The sequence below is a fragment of the Rutidosis leptorrhynchoides genome, chromosome 9 (assembly GCF_046630445.1).
Source record: "Rutidosis leptorrhynchoides isolate AG116_Rl617_1_P2 chromosome 9, CSIRO_AGI_Rlap_v1, whole genome shotgun sequence".
Taxonomy (NCBI): Eukaryota; Viridiplantae; Streptophyta; class Magnoliopsida; order Asterales; family Asteraceae; genus Rutidosis; species Rutidosis leptorrhynchoides.
Window position 1 is genome coordinate 250,231,177 of NC_092341.1, and position 11,259 is coordinate 250,242,435.

An 11,259-nucleotide genomic window follows, 5' to 3' on the forward strand; every position below is an offset into this window, starting at 1 on the left:
TTAAATCCATTTTGAGTGAATCAAATTGCTATGGTTTCATATTGAACTCTATTTTATGAATCTAAACAAAAAAATTATAGGTTTCTAGTCGGAAAAATAAGTTACAAGTCGTTTTTGTAAAGGTAGTCATTTCAGTCGAAAGAACGACGTCTAGATGACCATTTTAGAAAACATACTTCCACTTTGAGTTTAACCATAATTTTTGGATATAGTTTCATGTTCATAATAAAAATTATTTTCTCAGAATAACAACTTTTAAATCAAAGTTTATCATAGTTTTTAATTAACTAACCCAAAACAGCCCGCGGTGTTACTACGACGGCGTAAATCCGGTTTTACGGTGTTTTTCGTGTTTCCAGGTTTTAAATCATTAAGTTAGCATATCATATAGATATAGAACATGTGTTTAGTTGATTTTAAAAGTCAAGTTAGAAGGATTAACTTTTTTTTGCGAACAAGTTTAGAATTAACTAAACTATGTTCTAGTGATTACAAGTTTAAACCTTCGAATAAGATAGCTTTATATGTATGAATCGAATGATGTTATGAACATCATTACTACCTTAAGTTCCTTGGATAAACCTACTGGAAAAGAGAAAAATGGATCTAGCTTCAATGGATCCTTGGATGGCTCGAAGTTCTTGAAGCAGAATCATGACACGAAAACAAGTTCAAGTAAGATCATCACTTGAAATAAGATTGTTATAGTTATAGAAATTGAACCAAAGTTTGAATATGATTATTACCTTGTATTAGAATGATAACCTACTGTAAGAAACAAAGATTTCTTGAGGTTGGATGATCACCTTACAAGATTGGAAGTGAGCTAGCAAACTTGAAAGTATTCTTGATTTTATGAAACTAGAACTTTTAGAATTTATGAAGAACACTTAGAACTTGAAGATAGAACTTGAGAGAGATCAATTAGATGAAGAAAATTGAAGAATGAAAGTGTTTGTAGGTGTTTTTGGTCGTTGGTGTATGGATTAGATATAAAGGATATGTTATTTTGTTTTCATGTAAATAAGTCATGAATGATTACTCATATTTTTGTAATTTTATGAGATATTTCATGCTAGTTGCCAAATGATGGTTCCCACATGTGTTAGGTGACTCACATGGGCTGCTAAGAGCTGATCATTGGAGTGTATATACCAATAGTACATACATCTAAAAGCTGTGTATTGTACGAGTACGAATACGGGTGCATACGAGTAGAATTGTTGATGAAACTGAACGAGGATCTAATTGTAAGCATTTTTGTTAAGTAGAAGTATTTTGATAAGTGTCTTGAAGTCTTTCAAAAGTGTATGAATACATATTAAAACACTACATGTATATACATTTTAACTGAGTCGTTAAGTCATCGTTAGTCGTTACATGTAAATGTTGTTTTGAAACCTTTAGGTTAACGATCTTGTTAAATGTTGTTAACCCAATGTTTATAATATCAAAAGAGATTTTAAATTATTATATTATCATGATATTATGATGTACGAATATCTCTTAATATGATATATATACATTAAATGTCGTTACAACGATAAACGTTACATATATGTCTCGTTTCAAAATCATTAAGTTAGTAGTCTTGTTTTTACATATGTAGTTCATTGTTAATATAATTAATGATATGTTTACTTATCATAATATCATGTTAACTATATATATAACCATATATATGTCATCATATAGTTTTTTACAAGTTTTAACGTTCGTGAATCACCGGTCAACTTGGGTGGTCAATTGTCTATATGAAACCTATTTCAATTAATCAAGTCTTAACAAGTTTGATTGCTTAACATGTTGGAAACATTTAATCATGTAAATATCAATCTCAATTAATATATATAAACATGGAAAAGTTCGGGTCACTACATTACCAACATACCATTCTTTTCCATCAAACTTATGACCGTTAAGACCGTCTATGGCTTTGGCGCCTCGTCAGTATTTATATTTTGTTCAGTCACTTTTGATACTCTTCTTTCATTTGTATTATGCAAGCTGCATTATCTTCATATATAGTTGTTGGTGAAGATAGTTGTTAGTCTTTTATAGCGTTCTAGTCCACAAGAATCAATAATGATTTGTGTCATTGATCTCAACCAAACACATTTTCGAGTAGTTTCATATAATGCAATCACTTCGTCATGATTTGATGATGATGTTGCAACAAGTGTTTGTTTTAAGAACGCCATGATTTTGTGGTATCTCCATTTAGGAATACATATCGAGTTTGAGATTTATCTTTATGAGGATTTGATGAATGACCTGCATATATATAATCAACCAAATCTTGTTTTGAAACGTTATAATAAAATAATTTTAAATCAGCAGTTTCTCAAGGGTATCAAAATATGTGTTTGATCCCGCTCCATTGTCATTTGAGCTGAATCTTGCCAACAAATTAACTGCAAGAGAAATGTCAGGTCTTGTACAATCTATAAGATACATAAGAACCTCAATTGCACTAAAATATGGAACTTCCGATCTGTTAAGATTTTCATGATCTTTCATTTCAAAATAATTCTTTAGAAGTTGAATGATTTCATAGATCTCTTTATTCGTTCATATGATGTTAAGAACATTGACATAAACAACTACGATCACATATCCGAACATTGTTTTTATAAAACATACGTGCAAAATAAGTTTATATGTATACCCCTTTTTTCAAGTAGTCATTTAATCGGTTATACTATTGTATCAATCCATATAAAAATCTTTGTGATTCAATGGAATACATTTATTTGAGTTTTGCATTAGATACTTATGATACCTTAAACCCTTCAGATATATTCATATATATATCACTATCAAGTGATTCACATAGATAAGTAGTAACAACATCCATGAGATGCATTTAAGTAACTACCAGGTTGATTAAGTATCTAATAAGTAATTGTATTCACTACATAAGGATAAGTTTTCTTCATAATTCATTTCTGGTCTTTGTGGGAAATATTGAGTTAAAAGTCTAGTTTTGCCTTGTAACTTCATTTGCACATTTCTTTTCGGATAAAAATTCATTTATATCCCATATGTTTCACATCTTTAAAAGTGATAACGATTGATCCGAAAACTTTTCTTTTATCGAGCGATTCTAATTTAGCTCGTCTTGCTCCTTTCCATTGAGCTCAATCATGTCCACTTTGTATATTCAATGACAGATTTTAGTTTCAGATCATCATCTTTATTCATGATGTCATTGTAACATTATATGAAAATATCTCATAGAGATTTTAATTTCATTTTGGTTCCATAATATTGCATAATTTTATCGCAATTTTAGTATTTACATTTATCAATATCCTCTGCAGAAGGAATATTGATTTGTGGTTCTTCTTGAACACTTTCTTTTACCTCATTATCAGCTGATTTTCTTTTTCGAGGATTTTTATCTTCGGAACCAATTGATCTTCCACGTTTGATGTGTGGCAAAGACTCAACAGTGACATTATTGCCAGCTTTTGAAATTTCAGTTCGAGCTGGAGCATTTATAGCTGGTATATATGATTTGGTCACTTTTTTTTTATCTGTAAATGCATAAAGTAATTAATTTGCAAGTTCTTGCATATGCATTATTTTTGAACTTTCGTTTCACATTCTTTTGTGCGAGTTCAATATACCTTAATTGATGTTCACATCATGAAGCATCATTTTATTTTTTATTTTTATTTCTCCCCCTAATCTAGAGAACAATGTTTTATTAAAATGACAATCAGCAAAACGTGCTGTAAAAACATCACCCATCATGGGTTCAATATATCTTATGATTGAAGATGTTTTATATCCAAAATATATTACCATCTTTCTTTGAAGAACCATTTTATTGTTTTGTGGTGATACAATTGGAACATACACTGCACAACCAATGTTCTAAGGTGGAAAATATTTGGCTCTTGGCCAAAATCAAGTATTAAGTGAAAATATTTATGACTTTCACATGGTATAATGCGAATTAATGTCGCAGCATGTAAATTTACATGTCCACATATAAATATTGAGAGATTTGTACTCATTATCAATTGTCTAGTTATTAGCTGCAAGCGTTTATCTATTGATTCAGCTAAACCAATTTTGTGTATGCACATGAGCAACTGGATGTTCAACAACAATCCCTGTAGATATATAATGATTATTAAATGCTTGAGATGTTAACTCACTAGCATTATCAAGTCTCATCCTTTTAATGGTGTAATCAGAATAATGTGTTCTCAATTTAATAATTTGTGCAAGAAACTTTGCAAATGTCATATTACGGCTCGATAACATACAAATATGAGACCATCCGCTAGATGCGTCTATTAGAACCATGAAATATCAAAATGGTTCACATGATGGATGAATTGGTTCATATATCTTACCTTGAATTCTTTCAAGAAACATTTGTGATTCTTTTTCACAATATACTTTTCATTAATCACCATATGTGCCTTTTTTATCATATATCCTTTTCACCATATACGCCTTTAATCATATGCGCTGTGTTTTTCACCATATGCGCTTTTAATCATATGCGCTTTTCATCATATGCGCTGTGCTTTTCATCATATTCGCTTTTTATCATATGCGCTTATCATATGCGATGCGCTTTTCATCATATGCGCTTTTTTATGTGAATAGTAAATTAATTAATTTCGTTTTACTATTCATATGAATTAATTTCGATTTACTATTTTGTTAATTGAGTAATATATATACATCATATACTTGTGACTCCGAAGGCTCAAATGAATTTGACCATATAGTTATATGTTGTACCTTGCACATTAATTTTCAGTAGAAGCTTTAGATGCATATTATTTTCAGTAGAAGCTTTAGATGCACTTTTTTTTTAATCACCAAATACCACAAACACTTTGTTTGCGTTTGTTCATAGTCATCAATGAAAACCATTTTCTTTAATTTTATTTTATACAATTAAATTAACGAATCATTATTCTTTTCAAAAACAATAATCTATTTTTATTGTTCACTTGTGCCATGTTTAACAACAAAGGTCAACAACCTCGGTCTTGTTTGTTGTGGCAACCAAAAACAACCTTTGCTTTTGTTACCGAGAATCCAAAAAAAAAAAATTTAATTTTCAATTAATCTTTTATCAAAACCATAAATGATTTTGTTGATCTACGTTGATATGGCCATAAAGAATTGACGGCTGACCTACTTTTGTAAGTGTATTTCGGCTATCATCTCGAAAACGCACAACGACCTTTTTTTTTTTTTTTAATGAACTATTTGTTTCATATCTAGCTTAGGCAATTATTGTGAACATTTGGTCCCTATAAGAGCATTTATCTTTTAGACTTTTAGTTGATTTGTACTCGTCACAATTAGGGATGACACCCGCGGGTCGTGGATGCGGATTTATTGGATCCATAACCCGTACCCGCGGATTTTTTTTATTTATTTATTCTTTTAAGAAACATCCAATTGAACCCTTGTTCGTTGAAATAATTTTGACTATCTTTTTAACTCCCCATTATTAAATGGGCCATTTTGATGCACACTCAAAAAAAAAAAAATGTTTTTTAAGTTTTATTATTCAATCTCTTTTTTTTAACGGTCACGTTTTTAACAAAATATTTGACAAGTTTGGAAAAAAGTTTTTACCCTCTTGCAATAAAAAAATCTGCCCATAAAGCTTGTCTAAAATCCGTGACCCAACCAACCAAAAATGAATCTTGCCATTAAACAATTTGGCACCCAATTAGTTTAATAAGGTAGTAGGGACCTCTTTCGCTTGACTTGTTTTACACGTACATGTTTCCACTTCAATTCTTTGATACCCCCACTTGCCTTTAACACTAGATTTATTTAGGGGGTGTTTGGATTTGCGATTTGAAAAAATGATTATGCGTTTTAAATAATTGGAATCAAATAATCAGCTGCAGCAAAACGTGTTGTAAATAAATAGTGTTTGGATTTGATTATAATGTTTGATATCGCAATAATTAAATATTCATTTTTTTAGATATTTGAAATCCAATAATTAATGACTAAAATGACTAAGATAGACATCGTAATGTCAAATTATTGGATATCTTATATCAAATATCAAATAATATATTTTAAAGACATGACAATACCGTAATAAATCAAATTATATATACTACCACCGAAGGGTAATCAAGTTTGAATTCATTAGCCATCATGTTTGCTCTCTTTCTTAGTGCCTAATAATACCCTTGTTGTACCCATTAAAAAAAACATGACTAATTCTTTTTAGGATATTTAAGTAATTTTGACTCTAGAATTTTATTGCGTTTTGGTGCAGTATGCTGAGTGCTACTGTTTCATAACCGCGTTTTGATGCTTCCTAAACGTACATAATCACTTTTCAAAGATTAATTGCCAAACACTAAAAATCAATTTTTTTACGTTTATAAAACGTAATAATCAAAAAATCTTTCTCAAAACGCTACCCCAAACACCCTCTTAAACGTGTATGATTAAATTCCATCTGATGAGTAGTTGTCTCGGCCCAAGACTTATCAAAAAAAGGAATTTTGGTTTTTGAGATAAAGTAAGGAAAAGAAGGAAAAAAAAAATACGAGGGCAGATAATAGCAATTAGGTACAATTTTTTTTTTAATTATAGAAGGAGACCACTTCATTTTCAATACTTCATTTTTGACAAAAAAAACTACTCCATTTTACCATTCCTTTTTTTTATTTTAACTTTTAAGATTTACTTTTAATAAAAATATAAACTACTTTTTCTTATTTTAACTTTTAAGATTATAAATTTAAGAATAAACATTAGTATGCATGAAATAAATAATGATTAATTGCATAAGTAATCATAAATGTTAGATAACATATAAAGACCTCATCGTATTCGTATTGATCGGAATTAATTTCGACCCACGGTACCATGTTGTCAAATGACGTGTTGCGTACATAAAATACCGTGTTGTCAAATGACGTGTTGCGTACAATCATGAGGTCTTATTAACATAAATATAAATGTTAGTGAAGTTAATAAGAGTTAGATTACAGAAAATATAATTCAGGCGGTATAACCGACCATATATAACTTAAATAACATAAATATAAATGTTAGTGAAGTTAATAGGAGTTAGATTACAGAAAATATAATTCAGGCGGTATAACCGACCATATATAACTTAAATAACATAAATATAAATGTTAGTGAAGTTAATAAGAGTTAGTAAACATAAATGATAGTTAGGCGACAGTGTCGACCATATATAATTTAGGTGGCAGAGCCAACCATATAATAAGAACAATACAAATGCACTAAGAACTTAATAAAAATTAGTAGTTCAAAATGTTAGTAGAAGTTTGATATATTCGAGTCTGAAAATTATTAATAATTTCATACCTTGATCACTGACTTGTGATCGTTTGAGATATCCTTTGATTACACTAAGCTCTTCGTGCTGATAACGTGTTATAATTCAGTAGGCTTATAACTACCTTTAATGGTTATAAGAACAAAGAGAGAAAAAGAGAGAAGAAGGAGAGAAGAAATATTGATATTGATATTTCAAGAGAAATGGTACACCTTAAATGGTTACCATACATGTCTATTTATAGTATAAAATATTACTATGCAAGAAATATAATAATAATAAAATTAACATCCAATCTAGATATTTTATAACACAATCTAGATATTTTATAACAAATGGTAATATTTATATCTCACCTTTTTTGATAAATCTATTATAAATATGTAATAAATATTGTACTGTATAGATCGTTAATGCTAGTTTAGGTGGTGTTTGAATTGACGATTTGAAGTTGATTTTTTAATTATTGCATTTATAAATCGTAATTAATCTACTTTTAATGTTTGGCAATCAAAATTAAAAAATTACTTATCTACGTTTTTGAGCTTTCAAAACGTGAATTCCCTGCAGTAGGTAGGACCCTACTGTTTGCAAACGCAATTTTATAAAAACAATTTTTGACATTTATTTGACGAGTATATCCTTATAAAAATAAAAAAACCCTCTCATACACATATACATACATACACATACACATAGAATATAAAAGAAATATAAAAGACCAGTGGTTTTCCTCCTCTCTGCAGCGGCTCCTCCATGCATACTCTACGTATTTATTACCAACTATATAATAATAAAAAAAAAATACTCTGTAGTATATTATAAGTGCTAGACATAGGTGTTTTCTTACACCATTCTACATTTCTAGGTAGTACTCCGTAACATATATATAACTGTGTAGCAAGTGGTGCATTAATATTTTGCTTTTTGTCATCCATCCATCCATTTATGATTTATTATAAGATAATTTTAATTATTAATCTAGCATATATTATCTATATATCTAATAGACAAAACACTGTAGCATTATTCATCAATAATAACCAGGGCTATTTTCGTCATTTCACTTTTTTTTTATCTCCAATAATAAAAGAAGCAACTTTCATAAACGAACCAACCCTTCAATGTTAACAAAAGATGTCGAAAAAAATTCTTTTTTACAAACAAAAACAACTAACTTTTTTTTTCAACGAAAAAATTCTTTTTTACAAAAAATTTAACTAACTTTTTTTTTCTTTTCTTCCTCAACGATAAAAGTGACAACTTTCATAAAAGGAACAACCCTTCAATACTACCAAAAGATGTCGAAAAACTTTTTTTTTTTTACAAAATAGATCAAAAAAGAAGCAACTTAAAAGGAACAGCCCTTAAATGTTAGATGTCGAAAAAAATTCCTTTTTTACAAAATAGATCAAGACTTTTTTTTAACACGCATTCAAAACGGAGCCCCCGGCGCAAAGCGAGGGCTCCACTACTAGTTAAAAATCAATATGATGGTTAATTTTAAATATATAGATAAATATTTCTTAAAAATGTCCTTTAATAATCTAATTTTACCAAATACTCAAAATAGTGATTATCTCATTATTACGATATCAAAAAGCATAATCAAATCCAAACACCATTAAATCAAATCACGTTTTGATACAGCTGATTATCTGATTCTGATTATTTAAAACGCACCATCAATTTTCAAATCGTCAATCCAAACACCTCCTTAGTCATGGATTAATCAAATTGTGCGGTGGATACAACATACGGAGTATTTAAAAGCTTCTGCCCATCTCCGACAATGGTCAAAGTCTCGAAGAGTTATGACAAGACCACGTGAAATGATAAACTAAAATTGTAGAAAATCATATCCGCCAGTCACGCAATGAAATAAATAAAATTTAAGTAATCCAATCCAATAAATTATAAAAATGAATGTTCAATTACACTCATCTACTCAAACATCAATCACACCCACAAATTAAATTAAAACTTTTTAGTCAAACTATGACAGATGATGATGATGAAAACAAAACCAAATACAAGTTTTACCCATTTGGGCAAATAAGCCTACCTATTGATTTCAAACAACAAATTTACTTGCCATTTGTCATTCAAACTAAATTTCCAGAATCAAACACGTAAAATTAGCGAATCCCAAACAGCACCAATGGCAAAAACAGCAGGGATCACAAACTGGCTTCTGAGAACAGTGAATCTTGAAGAGTGACTCTTTGCAGGGGAGGCACGTGGCGGTGGTGGTAGAGGGCTGAGATGTACATGCAGTTTCATGCCACCGTAGCATGACCCTTTGCTACTAATAAAGTAGCGATCATGGGTCACATTTAGTTCGACTACGTCTCTTCCAGCTCCTGTCGTGTAATTGTGCACCGGATGCTCAGCATTGCACGTTTCATAGTTGGTTTTGTTCACTTCAATTATGTCATTCTGGTTTCTGTCATACACGAAAACTACAAACATAGAAACTACAATTAGGATACAGTCACAGAACAAGCCTCTAGTCTATATCTATAATAGTAATATAGTATAATGAGTAATTTTTTATGATTAATAAAAAATTTTGGGTTAATATTGAAATGTAAACCAAAGCTTCTAGTTCAATTTTATACAAATTAAGTGATTCATATGCCTAAAATACATGCCTAAATATTAAACGGGTGGTGATATACGTCTTTTTTACTGCATCCACCATAAATGATTCATTAACATGTTGTACTATACAACTTGTTAATGTACAATTACGGTGGATGTAGTAAAAAAGATTGTGGATATATCAACATCCTAAACGGTAAGAAATATAAAACTAATGCATCACATCTTCTACACTAAAATTACATTAGACTATAATGTAAAATGAAAATGCATAAGGGTTAACAATGAAGTGCTTTCTAGAAGAATAGTACAATAACATTTAAGTTTCTTGTCTCCTAGATTTTCAAAAATGGAAATGGGGAAAATCTAAATTCCAGACTCAAACAAAAAACTGTGTTCAAATCAACTATAGTCAATATTACCTTAAATAACCTACTTTACTTTGTTAAAAGCCCTAAATTGAACTAAATAAATATAACTTCACTAGATTAAATTAAAATCATATCCCAATAATTTACTCCCAAATTGAAAACTTCCAAATGAGTTGAACAACAAATTATAAACCGCCTAAGATTCAGGATCCATTTCCTACTTATTAAAACACTAAACAATTGTTACTAATTATAACAACATTAAGCTCAAATTAGTAAACCCTAATCTCATTTAATTCCTAATTGTTATCATAAACACAAGATCTAGCAGGATTAGCTTCAAATTAACTTAACAAATGCTTACTTAAAGATCTACAACGAAAAATATAATAAATAACAGATCTAAACATTAAATACTTACAAAGCCAGTCACCAAAGTAAAATGTTTGATTTCCAGCCCAAAGAGTGTAGTTAACATTTGAAGTCCAGCCCATACTACCGCCGACGATAAACCGTTTACTGGAGACTTCCGGTAGCATTACCATTAATGTGGCGCAGAATGCTAATGCCACCGCCGCCGTCCATTTACTGCCGCTGTAGCTCCGCCCCATTTTTGGAGTGAGTGAGTGAGTGAGAAAATGAAATGAATTTCGAGGTGTTGTTTCTAGAAATATCGAGTAATGTAATGTAATCTGAATTTGTTTGTTTTATAACACGAAAAGGAGCGTCCACTCCATTATTTAATTAATTTAATTTTATTTTATAATATCGGGGGTTGCTTTACGTTTGGTTAGCGTTTTTTATAAACAAAATATTGTTTTTTTATTTAAGAATGGAATAATTTAATTTAATACAAAATAAATACTGAGTAATAACCACGTAAAAATTGTTACGTGCTTAAAATACGGAGTATTGCCTTTTGTGGCTCCGGTTTTGCGGATGTCACATTTTAAAAGCTGT

General features: G+C 29.9%; 1 protein-coding gene across 1 annotated transcript; it reads right to left on the reverse strand.

Moving 5' to 3' along the window:
- Positions 1 to 9,238: 9,238 nt before the first annotated feature.
- Positions 9,239 to 10,959, reverse strand: LOC139867585 (early nodulin-like protein 17). The gene is made up of 2 exons (XM_071855952.1): positions 10,721 to 10,959; positions 9,239 to 9,786 (listed from the first exon to the last, which is right to left on the reverse strand). Exons 1-2 carry the CDS (start codon positions 10,908 to 10,910, stop codon positions 9,449 to 9,451), a joined length of 528 nt encoding a protein of 175 aa, XP_071712053.1. The 5' UTR covers positions 10,911 to 10,959; the 3' UTR covers positions 9,239 to 9,448.
- Between the last annotated feature and the right edge of the window lie 300 nt (positions 10,960 to 11,259).

Bases quoted from the DNA above. Each gene is read 5' to 3' on its own strand.
- LOC139867585 (XM_071855952.1), bottom strand. From the start codon at position 10,910: ATGGGGCGGAGCTACAGCGGCAGTAAATGGACGGCGGCGGTGGCATTA. The intron at 9,787-10,720 runs GTAAGTATTTAA...CTATGTTTGTAG, and splicing joins TTACTTTGGTGACTGGCTTT to TTTTCGTGTATGACAGAAAC.